The following is a 20,792-nucleotide window of genomic DNA, read 5'->3' on the forward strand; positions in this document are numbered from 1 at the left end:
GTCTTGACTTTAGATGGTTTCAATTTTGCCACCAAGGAGGATTCCAGGTTCACCTTAAATGGCTCTCTGATCTAGCAACCGAGCAGCTCTGTTTGGTCCAGGGCAGGGTGATGAACAGTGCATGAGTGAGCAGAGGCAGCAGACACTCTGTGCTGCTCTTTGCACAGCAAAATTAAAGCAAAGACACTAGAAACGTTGTCTTTCTGCAAAATAAACACCCAGAGGTGCATCATCTTTCCTTGATGGCCAAGTGTTGCTGTTGGGATGCACCATGTGTGCGTTTGGCAGAATTAGAGTCACAAGATAAAGGCCAAACACATGATTGGTTTCAGTGTTTAGAGGAAGATGTTTACTGGGATCAGAATAATACAAACTTATTCAAGTGTTTTTCGTGCATCCAAGGGTGCAATGCAACATACTCAAAAGAAATTCTCTTTATTGATTTGGTTTCAAAGAAGAAAAAAACAGTATTAATAGTGTGCTTCATACCTGACGTTAAAGACAGAGGTCAAAATGTTGCTCCACCTTTGTAAACAGAAGGAAAAATTGATACTGAATCAGTAGTTTTCTCCCAGATTAAATCAGGGAGGAAATTTCAGGCTCAAGGGAGCCCTGAAGAATGCCCAGAGAATCCGTTTTACATTAGTGGGACCTTCTTGCAGCATCAAGTACTCCAATATAATCATCAATTCTAATACTGAAGTCAGCAGCAATAATTCACATCATTTTAGAGCAAATAAATAGTAGATTGGGGCAGACTCTGAACTCCTTTCTGCTGCTTGCTGTTCTGTGAGCTCCAAGTGTTGGTTAGTTTAGGACTGAGGTTTCAGCTAAATATATTTTCCTAAATATATCCCCTCATGAACATTCTCTCACAGTATGGCTCTTAGAAAACCATTCATTTGCTTCTTACTAGTAGTATTTATTATTATTTTAATATCTAACCCCAGCAAAGGAAAAATTTGAAAATCCAAGTATCTTATGGACTGTATCACCAGATCATTATTTAGAAGATGCTGGTTTATTTATTTTCCATCACTGTGAAAAGAAAATCACATCAAGTTCTTGCTCTTCTCCAGTCTTTGGTGTGTCATCAGTCATCACTGTGATGTTCTGCTCTTGAAGAAAACATGATGTCAGTCCTCCACTCTTGGAAAACATTGTGTATTTAAAAAAAAACCCTCCATCTGTAGACTTCTCAACATTTTACTCACTTGCAGTTCATTTCCTGTGCTGACTCACATGGAAAAAATGTTGTTTTCCACACATTCCAAGCATATTACATGCAATTAATGTATTCCCATCTAACTCAAATATAAGTAGAGGAGGAAAAAAGAAAGCCACTTTGCTATTCAAAATAGCTGACTTTAAAGTCCATCCTGGGTTTAAAGAAGTAGCTGCTGGTTTGTAACAAGATCAATGTGTTTCTTTGTGTTTCCAAAGTGTCCTTTGCTGTTCCATCCCATCCTGAACCTGATTTTTGGCGTGACACTGATTTTTGGCCTGTTTTATTGATATACCTGTTGGGGTATCTTTGCCTGGAAAGACTTTCTAGAGGGCCACAAACTTCCAGAAAAATCAAACTACATTGTGCTCTGTAATGTCCAAAAATAGTTCAAAACCAAATCCTTCTGGATCAAACCATTGCTGATTTATATACCTGAGATATAAGCATTTATTGGTGGTCTCAGGGAAATCAGATTTCTGGTTTGGCTGCAGATTCTCCAGACTTTTGCAGCTCTGGAGGTAAATAACTCAAATAACCTGCCTTCTAAGGGAACAAATTAGGTTTCAGTCAGAGAAACCTGCAGAAAAACAAATAAAAAAGATGAAAGTCAATCATAAACCCTTAGCACAGTTTATTTCTAGTCTACTAATCAACAGTGCCCAAGCAGTGAAGTTGTTCTACCCCTTCAGTACTCTGCTCCTGATTCAAACAACCAACAAAACACCATGAATAATTCTTTCTGGGTGCCATGAATAATTCTTTCTGGGTGCCATGAATTATTCTTCCTTTATTTCACTGTGCTGCTGTGGCTACTAGAACTTTTAGCCACTTTTACCCCCAAAGCTGCAGTGGGACATCCTCCAAGCTGATAAATTTGCCCAGCTTTTCAAATTCAGGAATAAAAGAAGAAGAGAGATCTGGCTTGCAGCTATGGGTCCTCATTTTTGGTAGTTCCTACATCTCAACCTCTTCTTTTAGGCTATGAGTAATTGAGACTAAATAAGTGATGGGAAAAACTCCATTGTTTGAGGAAGTGTTTCTATAACTGTAATTTTTGTGGATGTTGATTGAATACAGCAAAATTTCACAGGGAATTATGACACTTTCTGCCTCCAGGCTGATCAGCTCTCTCATATAGAATATTCCTGACTTTTTTTGAAGCTTGCTGCCTCACTGAGTTAAGTAGTTAGCTGGGCTAGGGTTTAGGGCAAAGAAAAACATTGTTGTTTTTAAACCAGCACCTGCAAAAAACAGACACTAAATAATAATTTTAACATCTGTTAGCTTGAAATTGAACCTGGCTTCTCCTATGATTTCTTTCTTGAGTTAATAATCCTCTAAAGCATAGACCTTCCCACTTTTCAGAGTAGTCCTGTAAGAATTTCTAAACAAAAGCCTTCTGGAAGTATGAAGTTAAGTGCTGCATTAATCAAACTGTACAACATGCAAATTAACTGTTAGCTATTGACTAGTCAAGTATAGAAAAAGTCATCTGGACTCTGCAAAATTTCCAGAAATTGGATAATTTGTCTATTAAAATTCATAAAGTGGGGATGAACAGATAGAAAGAGGTAGAAACATGAATTCAGTGTAAGTGTGCTTCATCTATTTCTAGATCTATATTTATATTCTTTTATTTTTAATAAGCACGACAAAAAGGATCCAATTCACACAGCCCCACGTTTGTAAAGGTTCTATAGAAGGCTACAGATTATGTCTCCCTGAAATCAATATTTTTTCTTTGATAATAAAGAGTTAAACACAGTTTAAAGTAAATATTGAAAAACAAATATTTAATCTGTTTATCCTCTGGGAGGGTTTCCTCCTCTGAGATGAGGCAAGAATGTTATCAGTAAATTGGATAATCAGGAACTGCTTAGCTGAGAAAAGAGGGTGGAAATAGATTTTAAATTCTAATTTGTCCTTGAACAACATCAACCATGTTTCACATTTGTTACTAGATAATTTTCGAGCTCACTGTAATTTGGGAGAAATTACTATTAATATGAAACTGCAGCTAAGCCTCTGTGAAAAGAGAGTTTAAAGATGTTGACCAACATTTGCTGCCTAATTAGTTGGGAAACAATATAATTATCCACCACATCTACAATCAGTTTTTTAACGTGATGATGATTTTTAACCAAAAACTACCTACAAAAACTAATCAGCAGTGGCCATTCCTTATGACATCAGCCCTATTGAAGAAGATAAAGTTTGTTCAAGACTGAGGATGAAGCAGAGAATAGAAGATTCCTTTTTTTATGTCTTGCTGTGTCCTTTTCCTGAGCTCCTGTGAGACAGGGGGTGTTTTCAGATAAGCAAATTAAATGCATCTTATTGAAGCTGACCTTCTAGTAAAACCACTGTTTTTCTACTTAGAGCCTTTGTCTACCAGAGTATCTGTTATGTGGATAATTACATTGCCACAGAGCTGACAAAACCATCGTCTGGAAGGGAAATTATCAGGAGCTTCCCCTTACTCTGAGTTGCAGAAGCTATAAAATGAGGCAATTAGCAGAAATGCTCTTGCCATCACATAGAGTAAAACACCTACCCACGATTGCTTCTCCCTGGGCTTAATATAGAAAGATGTCTCAGAGAGAAATGATCTTGGAGCTCACTCTTTGTGCTGTGGTGATGTGAACACAAGTAAAAACATCTTCAGCCATTCTCTCTCTAAACTGCCTAAATTTGACTTTTCCAGGTAAACACAACCTGTAATTTTATTCCTCTTTCACATGTTTACCTGCTGAAGGATGCTGCACACACCCTGTCCCCTCCCTGACTTCTCATGCTGAAGATCTCTGCAGGTTTAAATGAATAAGAAAAACTCCTCTCCAATGATTTTATGGAATTTTCTGTAGCTCAGTGATGAGTATTACCTGACTGGGGGTCTGTCTGGGGATCCATAATTCGTGCTGTATGGAAGCATCCTTGTAGGTTCTGCTGTTTGCCAACTACTAAATTCTCTCAGGTTGGAAGTGAAAAAGCTGAAATTGCCTCTTTGTGCAGATGACAGCAGTAAACAAAAGTGGTTTTTCTGCCCAACTTGGGTGATTTCACTGAAATCAGTAACTATTCCTGGAAAAACAAAAAAAAAAGGAAATTAAAACCCTTTGCACTTGGGTTGAATCATCTCTACTCTAATTCCTCTTGTCAATTCCACATGGAGCTTCTGGTGAAGTCCTCCTCAGCTCTGTGTGACCCAAGGGAAGAGATGGGTTTGGAGAAGAAGCCCATGTGTGGCCAGATCCTGACCATGCACTAGATTTTAAACAGAGACATGTGTAGTTATCTTCTGTGGCTTCACTTCCCAGCTCTATCACCAGCAAAGGTAGAATGGGCAAAAGAGGGAGGGGGGGAGAGGAATTGTGGCCATGGAAAGTCACCCATCAGCATGTCATGTGAGGCTCATGAGTCTCTCCTCACACAGACCAGGAATGGGAGGTTGTATTGACCAGGGAGCAATTTTACTGTAGGAGGAAAGAGCCAAAAATCTTAATGAGTTTGAAACTGCAGAAGGCCAGAGAGCAACTGGCTATTTATCTATAAGGTTTAGGGTTTTTCTTAACTAAACCCTTTATAGTGCTAATTGATTGTCCTAATCTTCTGGCATATAGCAGCCTCTCATTTCAAGCCCATTGATGATGGAGCTCTGCAAGCAACAGGCAGTGTTAAAAATCCATTTGCAGACCAGAGAGGATATGAAATTGCTTTGCTGAGGGCAGACTGTTTTGTTCTCTATTTTCTCACATTTTCAGCAAAGCCAGAGCCCTGCTCTTCATTTCACAGCATAGTCTTTGTTCAGATGTTGTTTTCCTGGTTTCCAACTCTTCTATAATGGTACAAAGCCCTGGAAAGATCAAGGTTCTGGTATGTGTAAGTGGCCCTACAAAATTTACCTGGTTTCTCAAAGCATCTCAAAACACACAAGAAAAGGCTGTAATTGGATGGCTTTTAATTTCAACACGTGTGAGCACACAGGTAGAAATAACCTGAGCCTGCCAACGTGGAGATCTTGTTTCAAATCTCATTTTCATCATCTTTGTCTCAAGAAGAGTTATTGAAAAAACTGTTTACCCATAGTACTGAGCCTAAGATCAGTCATGGATCTCTGCTTGTCCTCCTTTAGGACCTCACACCAGGTTTAGTTTCTCTGTGTTCCCTTGTCCTGTTCAGCTCTGGTACCATCATCATCCCTGGAGTTCAGCATCACCTCACTTAGGGAATTCTATGTCCATCTTGGAGCTATTTTCCTTCTCAGCAAAGCAACCCAGTGCAAGGACCCACAAACACAGGGTCAGCAGCCTAGAGAATGGTCTTAAAAATTATCTAGAAAAATAGGTATTGAGATATGAGCATCAGTTTGGTTAGAGCAAAGATTGTCAGGACAATTGTGAGGACTGAGAGTTTTTATTTTAATAATAGCTGTTTATTTATCGTGGCATTCCAGCATCTTAACATTTGGATCATCAAAACCCTGAGATGATATTTTAAGATGTGCAGAGGTGGATGTTTCCTTTTGGGGCAGACATTGATAGCAAAGCTGCTGACCACGTGAAAAGTGCCTGGTGAAAAAACCCTCTCGTGGCCTCACAGCAGAGAGTTTGATCCTGTTCTGATCACCAGGCATCAAGAACGAGAATCAATCTTGCACCAAAAGACAGGAAAGTCCTGTTTGCATTTTAAGGAAGCTTCATTTGCTCCTGAACCACACAATAAAACCTCTGGCAGCATTGGGAAGCTCTTTGTCGAGGAGTTACAGAGTTGATTTGCAAGAGGAGTTAAAGACGTTTCCTCTTAGTGATACGTGTGATTTAAAACCATGAAGTTAGAAAGGACTTTATTTTAGCAGGGATATTTTTCATCTCTCTAATAGCCTCGAAGGAAAAGCTGCCTATGACTGCCTCAGTTTTTTTCTCAGCGTGTCATTTCCAAAGAAAACTCTGTCACTAGGAACTCAGTTCTAATTTTACGCCCTGTTTTGTAGCCTGCCTACACTCAAGGCAACTTTTCTTGCTGTTTAAACACTGGATATTATCCTGGGGAAATTGGGTGGGGTAGGCACTCAAAGAGACCCACAAACAAAGACCAAACAGACCTCTCAGAGACACTAAAATTTACTAATTTGGCAGGACAAGTGTCGTGGCTGAGTATCAAATCCTGCCCTACAGAACATATATATGCACATCTCAGCTTCTCCTCACACTCTGATTTAGGCTGATATAAGGTGGACTTGGGGGAATGGGACACTCTAAGCAGTCAAGGTGTCAGGTCCAGACATGAGAATTTAGTCCCAAAATAGAGGAGTTCCTCCTACAGCCTACAGTGTACCCCTCTTCCAAGGAGCTACTGATTTACCCTACATGCAGCTTCTGAGAAGCCAGATTTAACTACAAAAAAGAAATAAATAAATCCCTTACTAAAGAATAAAACCTTTGAAGTCAATCCCATGCTGCTGTTATTCATGGAAAAAATGCCTAAATAAGATTTTTTGCCTACTTTTCTCTGTGTGTTTTGAACTTTTTCATCCTCCAGGTCTGTTAGTCATGCACAGAGTGTCTTTGGTCCAGTGTTCAAACCAGTGCAGACTGTCTGGTCAGATCAAAAGAGAAAAGGTGTCTGTAAAGTGCAATTTCCCCTCCTTAAATAAGGAAAATTGATCCTTTAAATCACCCCAATGACAATGCCAGGAGCTGCTGTAATGCATTTAGCTGTGGGACAGTTAGGAAAGATACACAGCAGACCACAAAATGATGATGTCCTGGTTTTATTACTTTTTTGGCTAACCCATTCAGCCCTGGATTTAGCAGTGGCAAGTGGAACAGGAGGGTTGCTACTAGCACTGGTCATTTTTGGTGAGGTGAAGATTTGTGCATCAGTCAATGCAGTTGGCAACTGTGCCTCCATCAAGTTGAGTTACCATAGAATTGTTCTGGTTGGGAGAGAGCTTTAACCTCATTGAGTCCAACCATTAACCCAGCACTGCAAGGTCACCACTAAACTATGATGTCCCTCAGCATCACATCTACAGGAAAATATCTGACCTCCAGCCATCAGCCATTTGGGTGGCTGGGGTTATTTGGGTTCTAGCTTTGATCCACAGCTTGTCCAAGGACCAGGAGAGGATCTGCACCTCTCCATGATGTCACCTGGAGCAGGTGAGGGGGTCCCAGCACTAGTTAAGAAGAAGCAGGAGGGTGTCTGGTATGAGGGCAGAGAGAGGGGCCATTCCCAAGGTGGTGGAATGCCCCAGGAGAAGCTGAAGGCCAAGGAAGGCCAAGCAAAAGGATGCCCAACTCATCTTTACAAACCTAAGGATTTGGGAGGATCAGACCCAAGGTTTTTAACTTTAAAGTTGTGGATATCCTGGGGGGAAAATGTCATTCTGCTGTTCAGCTGAGGCAGAGCAGGGAAAGGAGGAGGGCAAGTGCTGGTCCAGACAGCAAGTAGCCATGGCAGAATTTTTAAAAACCCATCTACCTTTCAGCATGAGAAATGTAACACCAAAGCTATTAATTAAAAATTAAGAAGAGGGTGAGAGAGGAGGTGGAGTGAAGGCTTAGAGGTGACTGCAAGGACACCAGTGCCACCTCAGGACCTTTTCTTTCTCCTTCTAGGGTGAACACTCTAAACCCTTCACTGCTACAGAACTGTCCCAGCTTGCTTAAAATTCTCCTTTTCCCATCAAATCTGGCACAGAGACAACTTTCTGGTGACAATTGCAAATGCTCTTGGGGAGAAAGGGGGCAAAGCACTCATTATTTTTATCAGCCTCCCACAGCAGAAGTCAAAATTCTATGGAAAAAAAATATGTACTTTTAAATGTATTTATTTATGAAAGTTTTAAATCAAAACAATTTCTGCCTGGCACACTCTTCTCAGCTGGAACAATAAAAAATAGCAGTTAGGTCATAGCTGGATTAGCTGGAGGTGACAGGTCTCTCTGTGGCTCTTTTCCTTCTTTCTCTCTTTTATAGACCTGAATCTTTTTATCCTCTCCTTTTTTTTGGGTTTGTTTTTTTTTTTTCAGCTCAGCATAAGTGCCTAATATAGTTCTCTTCATGCAGTCAGCATAACATCATGTTGTTACCAACATTTGCAATTTTCCTTCAGATTTCTCCAGGCTGTAGGGCTTGTTCTCCTTCTCTAGCTATTAATCTTACGTTGAGTCTTCAAACAACAGGCAGAAAACATCAGCCAACAGTGCTGTGGCCAAGTGCTGGCCAAGAGGATGATGAAGGTTCATCCTTGGTGTGCGTGTGACAAACATGATTCTCATCTGCATTCCTGAGGAGAAAAGTCACTTTCCTGAAAGGCAGAGGAGTTGCTGAGCTGCTTTTATAGGAGAGACAGACATCAAGACGTGGATTCCAATTCTGCTTTGTCTCCTTTGGCTCTTTCTGCCTCCAAATCTTTCCATTCACCTATATCGAGGTGTTCTCTTTCCATTGAGACTTCCTCAAAAATAGTCTTAAATTTCCAAAAGTCAGGCGACGTGTCCTTTGAATAGTATTTAAGGTCAGATTATCAGAACAGTTTAAGATTCAATTTTCCACGGCCCTTCTGGAGAAACTTTAGCTATTCCAATGGGAGCTGACCCAGTCGTAGAGTATTTCAAGCAAGGGGTTATTAAACATGACCTGCTTTTCAAAACAACCTGTCCTCCCTCTTCTGGATGTGTTAGGCTGCTATCTGAAGAAAATGACTGTGGTAGAACCTCATTTGTGAGTTTATTTGAGAGCCACCCAGGTATCCTGAAGTGAAATTCAGTTTTATCCATTAATCCCTCAAATGGGAGCCATCCCATCTAAATTTGGGCAAAAAAATATTCATATTATAAGGCGTAGAGGCAAAGGCAGCGAGCCCATAGGAAAGCCCATGAGGTTGTAGATCACCTTGTGTTTGGAATGAGGGTAATGTGGTACTCAAGATGATGCTTAAGGACACCCATAGACCAATGGAAGTGCAAAAGAAGTGTTGAACAGAGCTGTCCACTCATTGAACACTGGCCACCCCCTTCAGTGGGGGGAGTAGTGTGCTTTGAATCAAAAGGGTGACAATCGTGTCCATCAATTGCAGTCCAAAAGTGGCTGAGCAGAACCCTTGTTCTAGCATGGTCAACATTTAACAGTTGGATTTCATGACCTTAGGAAGGGTTCTTTGGACAAGAGGGTGGGGGAGATGTTTGTTTTCTGAAGGTCATAACAAAGAGTCCATCAACATTCTCTACTACTCCTTTGAGGTCTACTCCCCCTTTGAAGGAAAACTATAGTTATGAGACTCTAAGTTTAGATTAGCTGCCAAACCTTTCGTTCCTCTTCTTCTGATCCACCCCAAACTGAAGTGATTCCAGATGGGCTAAGACATTTCAACAAATACTTTACACCAGTAGCTGCCAGCTGCATTTTAAGGTGGGCATAGGGGAGTATCTGCTGATGGGAAAAAATGGTAGGCAGCAAGAAGGCTGTCAGATATCTAGGGGAGCAGGGAGAAAACAGGAGAGTGGGGGTCAGGCTTTTGCAGGTCGAGTACATCCAGCAGAAGTCCCTGAGGAGAGAGTTTTAGCATCCCAGAACTCACCATTCCTGCAGAACTGCCCCTTCCAGGCATTGTTGTGGCCACCTCAGATGTGAATTCTCTCCTTGCTCATCCCCTTCACCTACAGAGGGATTAACCCAGTGGGAATAAGCATGTCACAGAGAGGCTTTCAACTTCAAATCAGCCCTGGTCCCCTGTGGCAGATAAGTCAAATGATCCAAATTCCTCTCCAATCATCTCTATCGTGGTAGTGGTGGTGATGTTATTATTTCTATCATCATAATTTTTTACTTTTATTCATTAATACTCCCTGTTTTCTACTATTTAATGGATGTTCAGACCCAATTCCTCGTGCTCTCTGGGGGAATTTATTGGTGAATAATGTTTCAACACATTGCTGTGGCCAGTGCCACTACTTTAGGCATCTTGAAATATCTCTCTTCTACCAGTAGGACTTTAGGACTCTCACTGTACTCACTCAGCTCCCTAGAACTATATTCAAGATCCATATTCTGCCTGTTTTTTCCCCCATGTGAAACCACCAAGGTGCCTTCAAAACCCAGCCCCACTCAGGCGACTGCAAAGTCAACATCTTCCTTTACAGGGGAAGCCAAAACCTGATGCAACGAGTCAAACCCTGATCTCATCTACACCTATACTGAATACAAATTTGTTCTTCTCCACAATGTGACCTGTGGCTGTGTCTCAGTTCTGAATTACAGGAACTTTTGGGTCAGATACACTGCTGATAGTTAGCAGCTTTGAAATAGCCTAGCCATGATTTTCTGAGGAGGTTTGATTTGGTGTGAGAGAGATCAGAAACTGAAGAAGAAAGAGTTCTCCTGGGGAAAAAAAAAGAAAATCTGTCTTGTAGAAATGCCATTTGGAGAGCTTGAGATATGGTAGTTAAGTGTAAATACAGAATAAATGCTTCTTTAGTTATCCCACAGTGGGAGGCAAGGAAATACATGCAAATTATTTCCAAGCAGCCTAATCCCACAGTAATTCAAGTAGTTAGAAATGACAATGAATTAAGGATTGAAGCTTTGGGGAGGTAAAGAGAATTTCATTTTGATTTACAAAGCCTTCTTGCCTGCTCAAGCACGTGACTGAGACACTTTTCCTCTCTTTGAAGCCACTACTTTCCTCCCCACAGGTGACAAATGGCACTCAGCAAAAGAAATGTAGTGTTGTTCTTCTGTAATTTATGTCTTATTTATTTTTACATGACCACAGCCTTCTGTTTTGAATAAGCTGGGGTTTGATTTTTGAAAGGATGTTGTATGGGCAAAGTATGATGTCATTTTCCTTTTTTTTTTTGATTCCACCCTATAAATAGAATTTAAAAATGTGGAGGAAGTCCTGTTTCCTCACTGTGTCAGCTGTTGACCACCAGGAAGGGTGATTCAGCATTTCATCATCAGTAGTAAAAGCACAAAGCAGCAGAAGTTGATATTGCTTTGAGGATGTGTTATTGAAAAGAAACTACAACTGAAAAAAAAAATCCTCACAGCACAGTAATCCAACCACAGCCAGACAGGAAAAAAACAACCAACCACCACCAAAAGAACCAACAGGGATGGGTTCTTCTAGTAAATCCTGTGTTGGCTGAATAAAAGACCCCAGGAATGAGGTGAGATGAGGAGCAGCCACCACAGGTCCTCCAGCTTGCTGCTGGCTTGGTGGGAGGTGGCCACTTGAGGAACCTCTTCTCCCCAGAGCGGTCCTGTCCAGGTTCAGGATTTGTCACAGGCTGGACAAGACCTTCCCTGAAGTGTTTCTTTCAGACGTAGCAGTTCCCTGAGTGAAGTCAGCAAGAAGTACATGCCATTGACTGCTCAAATAATCAAATACATTCAGATGCAGAATCCCTCTGACTAATATTCTTATCACGCCTGACTGATGAGGGATGGTTAAAATGTCAAGAGTTTTTGGGCTGGGTTGTTTTTTACTACCTTGTTTCCTTACTCACTCTCACAGTAGATGATAATGAAGTGAGTTGTTGTTTTCTCATTCCTTTCATACAGTCCTGGGGGGGATAAAAGAGTTTCTGCAGCTTAACTGCTGCTGCGTAGCTGAGGAAGTCTGATGAGCGTATGAATAAGAGTGACTGCTCCTGCCTGGGAGCAACCAGACTTGGCTCTGTCATTTAAGAGCAGGTCCACGTTGAAGATAATGCAGAACAACTGTTGCCCAAGTGGGAGAAGTCTGTTTCTGTAAGGAAAAATTTCTCCTGGAGCTCCTCTACTGCTAGCGAAGGAGAGGAAGGTCAGAGCCAGCAGCTCCAGAGCCTGGGTGCTCCTTCAGTGGCTGCTGGCAAAAGCAAGGGATTTTGCTTGATGTTCATGAGGCAGAGACCTCATAGAATCACAAAATCAGAGAATGGAGGGGTTGGAAGGGACCTCTGGGGTTCATCTCATCCAACTAAAGCAAGATCACCCAGAGCAGGTTGCCCAGGATCATGTCGAGGTGGGTTTGGAATCTCTCCAGAGCAGGAGACTCCACAGCCTCTCTGGGCAGCTGCTCCAGGCTCTGGCAGCCTCACAGCAAAGTTGGTTTTCCTAAATTTCAGATGGAACTGATAAGGCCATCCTACAACAGAGCATAATCCAACATGTATCTAAAGACAGCAACAGCCTGGGGGAGAAACGCCTAAAATGGAGAAGACGTAAAGAAAATGCTTGTTTAATTGTCTATAAAAAAACCCAAAAAGGACTCAAAGTGAAGAATTCTGTCAACATTTACTGTGCTGCAGCCATCAGTTCTTCCAGGTCACTCGTTAAATGCACGGAAAGGATTGATTCCTGTGTAATGAGATCCTTTCCATGCCTTTCCCAGGAACGACGGCCAAGCACGGGCTGCGCTGCAAGGCTTGTAAGATGAGCATCCACCACAAGTGTGCAGACAGCCTTGGACAACAACGTTGCATGGGCAAGCTGGTAAGTGAGCAGCAAAGCTGCTGGAGCTCCTGATTTGGTGTCCTTCACCCCTTGGTTGGTGTATTAACACAACTGACACCAGGTCGCTTCGTTGAGGTGGGAAAAGTCAAGCCAAGGAGGGTCCTAGGAGCCATTTAGGCTGCTCCTCAAAAACCTGACCAAAAATGAAACACAACTCTGGTCTGCTTTGGGGAGGAGAGAATGCAGTGATGTAATCCCAATTTAGTTAAATAACAGACTTAATTCTCTTGGTTTAAACTGTGCTTAACGTAGTGTAAATCTCTCAAGGAAGGCTATAAATAAGCCAGAAAATTTCAATGGAGTTTAAAAAATGAAAAATCTTTCAAATTGTTTTTCATTGTTTCTGTTAGGGCTGAAGAAAAGCCAGAATTCATCCCAAAAAAAGAGAACCAAAGGGTATTTCAGAGTGAGACACTAGGGTATGAAGCAACACCTCAAGAGAGGTTTGAGAGAGGCTGGGAGGAGACCTGCCCCTGTATGGACCACAGCACCTTCATGGCTGGGTCACCTTCTGAGCAGCAGCTTCTCATTGTTGGTAAAGGCAGGACATGGTGTTTGAGAAAATTCTGGCCCAAAATGATCAGACTTATGGGAATATGGTTCCTTTGGTTATTTTTGGGCTAAGAACTTGGAAAAATGACCGTTCAGAATATGAAATGTGAATATATATATTCATGTTTCAGATGTTCTCAAGATTTGTTGCAACCCGAAGGCACCCGAGACAAATAAGAGCTAAAACCAAAGAGTTTCACTGTGTTAAATGATGACAAAATGCAGCATTGACTTCACAAAGGTTAGAAACCCCACCTTTCACTGGAAAGGTCTTTTTCCAAGAGTATTCAGTGAAAGCTATTGATATTTATACACTTGAGACAAATCTTTATGCATTTAAACCAGAACTGTAGCCCTGTTGTGAGGCATTCTGGCCTGTGAAGACCTCAATGACCTCATTGCAAGTCCTGGACAAGCCAAATATTAAATCACATGAATTGTTTCATGCATTTCTTGTTCCCAGCCTCAGCTCTTGTGGTCACTAGTTACAAAAGCAGAAAAGCAGAGACCAAATTTACAGCAGGGATTCATCCAACAAAGGCACAGGAGGTTTATGAGCTCATGTTCTGTCTGAATCTAGTTTGGGGGCAAACCAAGAGTAGAGAATCTGGAATTTATTCCAAGAAACCTTCAATTTATCAATCCCTTCATTCCTTCCTGGTTTTTTTTGAGGGGTTTGGGTTATTGTTTGAGGTTTTTTATGCATACTGAGCATAAGATACAAAAAATAGGTCTCCTATGAGAGTCTCACTGTGACTGGAAGTTCTCCCAGCCTGCAAAGAAGATAAACTTGAGAGACCATCTGCAAATCCCTAATACCTTGAAGGGCATTTCCAAAGACTTAGATGTTAGCACCTTCATTTTGGGTGCTTAAGCCTTTGCCTGAGGTATTTGCTAGCTGAGATAGGAGAGTGGTAAGAGGAAATGTTTAATCTTCTATGAATGGTTTTTAGAAGTGTTATTGGCCACGTTGTGGTATAACTTGAGTTGTCATAGTTCATTTCTCTAGAAATGGACGTTGAGGGGACATCTGGTGTTGCCCTGGGGACTTTTTTGAGCTTAGGAGACAAAAAAAAGCAGCAGATGCTTCAGTCAGTCAGCAGAAAACCTTAGAAAAACCTATAGAAAGGCTCCAAATTCTTTGAGTTTCACAAGTGCATCTGTGGGAACATGAGGATTTGGAGTTAGGGTGGGGAAGGACAGTCACATTCAGCAAATGCCAAACAATGCAAATTCACATTGCATAAGAAGAAAGAGAGAGGGGAAACGACCCACAGCCTCTAACGAGTCAACACTTCTGCTGCAATTAATTAGCACCACTTTTGCTGAAGACAAAAGAGAAAAGGAGAGCTGAAAAGGAGCCTCTCCTTCCACATAAATAGGGAAAATTGTGGTTTTTTTTCCAAGAGGAAAACCAAATAAATCCCTTGATCCCTAAAACCCATGGTGACTCCACAACAGGAGGCCAATTTCCAGCCTCGCCACGTTGTTGGGCTGTTAGCTGGAGAGCTGACTTGATTTCTACTCCATGAATGGTGGCAACAATGGACTTCACTTGGTTTTGCTTTCTCTCTTCTCCAGCCAAAGGGATTTCGACGGTACTACAGCTCCCCACTGCTCATTCATGAACAGTTTGGCTGCATCAAAGAAGTGATGCCCATTGGTAGGTTTTGATTGCTTTTCCCTTCAGTCTCCCTTTGGCAGTGCTCTGCAAGAGCAGCGGCAGAATTCCAGCCCTGGTATTTACCCTCAGCAGCCTTCCAGCTCCTTTCAGTGACTGGATGTCCTTCTACCATCTCAGGAAAGGACCACTTCCAAGATACAAAGCTGGAAGAGGAGAGGGTGTGTTTATCGTGTGTTTTGCTCAAAAACCCCTGTACATACAACCTCTTAGCAAGCACCCTGTTCAGAATAACAGCTAGCTGAGATCAAGGTAGGAACATGAAAGGGATGAGACCCATGAGGTGAAGGCTTGACTTGAGGTGAACCAAACAAAAGATGGAGAGATCCAAACAGCGGGAGGCATTCAAACCCCTGGTCCAGCTTTTGAGGCCCATTTCTTGGTTCCTGTCCTTTTTCATCCACACTTCTTCATTTTTTTTCCTTATTGACCACGTCTATGTGTTGTCTGAGTATTTAACAGACCCAATTTTGCTCGCTGTAACACCAAATACCTGCAGAGAAACGTTCTGAGATGGTGAAGTTGAATGGATTCTGGAAAATATTTCTCCCCACCAGCACTCTGACCAGGCAAGCCTGGCAGTAGAAAAGCCAAAACCAGGCAGTCAGTTTAAAATGTGTTATCTGAGGATATATTCTGCCTTGGGTTTGGCAGATAAAAACAAAAAGTAAAGTGATTTACATGGATTTCATCTAATTTTCTCTCTAAGAAAAACCCTCCCACTTTTTGTCAAAAGCAATAGATTTCAAACCAATTCTTGCTAAAATAATGAAGTGTGCTCTGCTCTCCTCAAAATTCCAAATCCCATGTATTTTTTTTTAGTACTTGGCCCAAAATTTCCCTTCTGCTACACAATGCTACCAAAGTATTCTGTGTGGCTGCTCCCTTGTCCTACAAGGGAGGCTGAGGCCTCATGGTGCAATGTATAGAAGAGGACTTGAACCAAATTTGCTCTAGCTAATGGAAGACATCCATTTCTCTGCCCTGGGAGATGATTTTTGGGACCTGCTATGAGAGAGAGTGGGAGTGAGAGTTGAATGGCCCTTCTGGATTCCTCTAGACTTTGCTGAGCAACCTGTAGCCCCTTCCCACCAGCAGGTACCCACTCACACCTACCTCCAGACCCCATATGACCCCACAGTGAGGACATCAGTACCTTCCAAGGTAGATCCAGGCCATTCTGTTGACCTACATTAGCCAAAGAGGAGCACTGTGAGGTTAGGCAGATAAAGGTGGTGGTCAACCCATACCACAAAATGCTCCAGCACCATGGAGACTTTTTCCCTTCAAGCATCTCCTGTTGAGAGCCATCCAAGAGGTCAGTGAACAGGGAGCTAATATGGGTTAAAGTCTCCTGGTATTTTGTCTTCTTTACCTCAGTGCCAGCAGCATCTGTGGTGATCAGAGAAGGAGAATGTCAAGTGAAGAGAGACCAGGTAGTGGTGGGGACCTGAAGAACCTGTTTGAGGTGGTGGATTATCTTTGTGGGAGCAGAGAGGCAGCAGAAAATCACTAGCAAAAGCCAGTTCCACCAAGTTCATTGAACATTTTTAATCAGGATAGTCCCTCAACTTCTCAACTTGTGTTAGTAGGGGCAGGTGTTTCTCCAAGTGGAGCAGGAACATGACCAGAAACATCTTCAAGGGTTTAACACACGTTTTGCTCCTTCTGTTGCAGCCTGTGGAAATAAGGTTGACCCTGTTTATGAAACTCTTCGCTTTGGGACTTCCTTAGCCCAGAAAACCAAAAAGGGCAGTTCTGGAAGTGGGTCTGACTCTCCCAACAGAAACTCTGTGAGTATCCTACAGCTTTCTTCCATTTTCTTTCTGGAGGAGCAAGAGATATTCTTTCAGTTTGTAACAGAGCTCACAAACCTTGTATTTTAACTAAAAAAATCCATAATGTCACTCTCAGCTTCCCAAATGAGACCAGAAAATGTTCTTTTTGTAAACTCAGACTTGGTCTCCGAGCCTCAGAGCAAATACAAGTTTAATTAAAAGTTGTGCTATTATCTGTTTGAGTTTGAGAAACCATTTCCCTGGCATTTAAATGTAGATCCACTCACCTGGCTGAGCTTAGGTGGTACAGGTGACCTCTAAACAGACATCCATTTGTGTCAGATGGGAGAGAAGACAGGGAAATTTAAACAAGAAGTAAATGAAATGTGTAAGAGTCACTAAAGGACACATCCTCTATCCACCCTTGATTGTGCCTTGGAAAGGATTGAGTCATTTCCATCCTTTTTTCAGAACCCAGAGTGACTCTACCACCTGTCCCGTTGTGATTACAGTTCGTTCTTTCAGATATTTAATTTACTCCCAAGCAGAAGTCCTCCAAATGTAATTATTGCTTTCTAAATCAATAAAGCATTCTGCTGAATTATGAATGACAACTGGAGCGTGGAGATCACCACTGCTCTGGCAGTTTGCCCTCAGGGAGCTGGTCCTAACGAGGTGGGGTGTGGGTGTAGAGTGAGGAACACAAGTTTATGATGGGAATTTCTGCAGGGTGTTGAGGCTGAGAGAGAGGAGAACATGGGTCAGCTTATGGAAAATAGGAAAGATTAGAAGACTCAATAGATAGACCGATGGAACCATGATTTCTACCAGTGTAAGCCTGTGGATTGAGAGAAGGATAAAAACCATGGGCAGACACAACTCTGATGGAACCATGGAGCTTTACAGCTGTCCTGTGTGACCCAGGAGCAGGCACTGACCAGTCACCAGAGCAGAAATGTGACACAGAGCCCTAAGAGCCCAGGGGAAAATGCACCAGAGCTAGCAGCACGTGGGGGGTTAATAAAGCAGAGGGACTAAGATCTTTCCCCAGTGGTCCTCACTCCTGTGCTGCTCTGCTCCTCTCCAAGCAGCAATGCAGCTCCCAGGGATGCTGCAGCTGGGCTGTGCTCCAACCTTGGGAGCTGGAGGCAGCTTCAAGGTTCTGCCAATCTCACCCAACCAGGGACACCAAGGACATGGTGACACCTGGGATCCTACTTCACCCTGCAGATGTTCTCCAAGCTCTCAAAGGGCACAGTTGCTCCAGTTGAAGGTGGTTAAAAGCACAATCTAGAAGCTGGGCTTTGCCTCCACAGCCGTGAAGCTTCCAGGACTGCAGTTCATGTCTCTGCTCTCTGGAGACATCAGTCTTGTTCTGAACGTAGCCATGGTATTTTTAACATGACTGAGCAGTGTGGACACACCCACTGTGATTTTTTTTCAGCCCAAATTCTGCATTTCTCATAAAAGAAAGTGGCCATATGCTCCAGATTTACTACCTACTGCCTCCTTCCAAAATGTGCTTCTGCAACCCACGTTGGCACAGCAAGTCACTTGAGGTGATGGATTTGTGATTCCAGTTCTGGCGAGGTTTTCAGGGATCAGCTCCTCTCCCAGGCAGCTTTGTATGGCTATCAGTTCTATTAGCCCACTTATCAAACAGCTCTGGACTGAAATAAATCATTCAAGGCAGCTAAGGTTACCTCAGGAGGTTTGGGATGAGGTATATACTGAAGACACATCCCATGTGCAGCAGCACCCACCAAAATATGAAGCTTATGAGCCATGATGAAGCAAGTCCGTGAAGGCTGAGGATGATGCCACAGCTGAAAAATAGCTGGGGTTTAGGATTTCAACAAAACCAATCGTTTCCCTCTCTACCCAGCAGCCAGAAATCCCTGGATATGCTCTACACTGACTGGGTTTGAGCTTTGCTACTGCAGTGCCTTCTCCTCCAGGGGTGACCCACTTGTGCGTGACCTGCTGCACAAAGCTGAGTCTAAAACCAAGGCAGAATAGAGTGGGAAAGTAGAAAGCTCTTAAAATAGCAAGAGAAAGAAGATAAGCATGAGATACCTGCGGCAGAAATCTACTTTTAACCTCTTTGTTCAGTGGTCTACTTGGAGGAGCAGCTAAGAAAGCAGATAGGGGAAATAAAATTGTCAAATAACTCTAAAAAAAAAAAGCTTTGTTGTCAATAGGAGTAGAAGGGGAAAAAAAAATCATCTAAAAATCCATAAAGCAATTCAGATTTTGTGCTGCAGCTTTGTTGCCAATAGGAGTAAAAGGGAAAAAAAAATCATGTAAAAATCCATAAAGCAATTCAGATTTTGTGCTGCCTGAGCAAACACAGTGGATGTTCCTCATCTGGATTCTCTTCCTTTAAAGCAGAGCTATGTGTCCAGCACAACTGTAGTGGATTCTCTTCCTTTAAAGCAGGTAAAGCAATGGGCAGAGCTATGTGTCCAGCACAACTGTAAAGTGCCATGGAATAATGAAGTTAAATCCTTCCCTCTGTCTTAAAGTCCTCTTAATGAGAAATAAATAAAGCTTAGGAGCACATAAGGGTTTACAGATTTCGGATGAGGAGAGAGCACCTGACTCCAGTGGAATGTAGAAGGGTTTTGTGGTTCTTGAAGAGGTTTTACTCAAAAGAAGTCACCTGTGGAGAGTTCAGAAGCTGAAGGTTCCATCAGGTCAGATCCAGAGTAAATTAATAGCAAGAAGTTTCAATTAAGGTCCAGTTTCTTTGGAAGCTAGGTAGATACCTGCAGGAGCTACAATTCCCCCCCCCAACACCTTCTAGTTGATACAGAGAACACCTTTATTTAATATAATCCTTTGTTCCTTAAAATTCACTTCACTTTTTACTGTAGAAATCTCTGTATTCCAGACTGTAAACTCAGCCTGAAGTTCTTTCTGGGATTTCTACTCCCTGTGAAGTGGGTGTTTGTTGTGCATCACCAGAGTATGTTCTGCAAGCCCATTGGGTTGACTTGCTCTCCTCTGGTAGCACCCCAAGCACTACATTCCCCAAAAGGCTCCCCCATGGTCTCATTTCACCTCATCATTCCCTTTTCCTGGCTTGTCCCATCTCTTGTGATCTTCCTGTCCCTGCAGACAGCTGACCTGGCAGAAGTTCCTGAGGAAGGCAACAGCTCTGCAGGCACCTTGGACACGAGCAGGAGACGCAGCAATAGTGGTGAGTGCTGCCAGGCCATGATGTCATCTCCAGGTACCACCTCTTTCAGATGGGGTTTCATGTCATCTTCATGTTTTAGGGGTATTCTGCTTCTCCAACTGGGAGGTGAGTGGGGCATGTAGTTGGTGTAAGAATTTAGAGGATGCTTTTTGCCATTTAGATGAAATCCAAGCCACCCTTTTTCCTAATTTGTCGTGTCCAGACCTGATAGTGGATAAAGTTCAGGTTCATTCCCTCTCTCTGGTGCTTCATGAATGTGACTGTAGACACTCAACAACCTTCCAAGTGGAACAAAAACACTTTCCTTCTTTTCCATGCATTTAACTTAGCCATACATCATCTCAGACCCTCTTTAGGACAGAAAATTAATCCTATACTACTCATACATCTGTAAAATATGCAACACAACCAATCCTGATTATCATTGCAGCTTCTCTGTGCAACTACAGCGTGTGCCCAGTGAGATGAATAGCCCAATTCCTTTGTCTGCTCTGCTGGCCAAGAGTAATGATGGGAATTCAAGACCATCATACCAAGGGAAAGCTTAGGAATGAAATCTCAGCCACGGAGGGATGGTGGTTGTGCCCCTGTTCTTGAATTCAGCCTTTTTTTCCCCCCTCTCCTTTTCTGAGCATCCCATCTATGCTTTATCCTGGCAATTTTTTTTTAGGTTTTTTTGTCTTGCAAGTGCTGACCTGACCTGGTTAAAGAAAAAGAATTCTGCCCACCTGAGATTTCTTTGGCCTTGTTTGAGTTCTCAGATAACTTATTATTTCCTTGTCGCTCAGTAGTTTCATTTCTGAAGCCCAAAGAAACTTTTTCCCCCCCCCCCCCCCCTCTCATCACACGT

General features: G+C 42.4%; 1 protein-coding gene across 1 annotated transcript in view; it reads left to right on the forward strand.

The window, feature by feature from the left end:
* Positions 1-20,792, forward strand: part of STAC (SH3 and cysteine rich domain) — a gene marked incomplete at its 5' end in the record, with an annotated part of 33,223 nt that overhangs the window by 2,343 nt on the left and 10,088 nt on the right. Inside the window, 4 exons of the mRNA XM_008940066.1 lie at positions 12,608-12,708; positions 14,863-14,944; positions 16,640-16,755; positions 19,861-19,942. Coding sequence (XP_008938314.1) covers positions 12,608-12,708; positions 14,863-14,944; positions 16,640-16,755; positions 19,861-19,942 — 381 coding nt within the window. The remainder of the gene's footprint in view (positions 1-12,607; positions 12,709-14,862; positions 14,945-16,639; positions 16,756-19,860; positions 19,943-20,792) is intronic.

Source organism: Merops nubicus, unplaced genomic scaffold (genome assembly GCF_000691845.1).
Source record: "Merops nubicus isolate BGI_N331 unplaced genomic scaffold, ASM69184v1 scaffold16185, whole genome shotgun sequence".
Taxonomy (NCBI): Eukaryota; Metazoa; Chordata; class Aves; order Coraciiformes; family Meropidae; genus Merops; species Merops nubicus.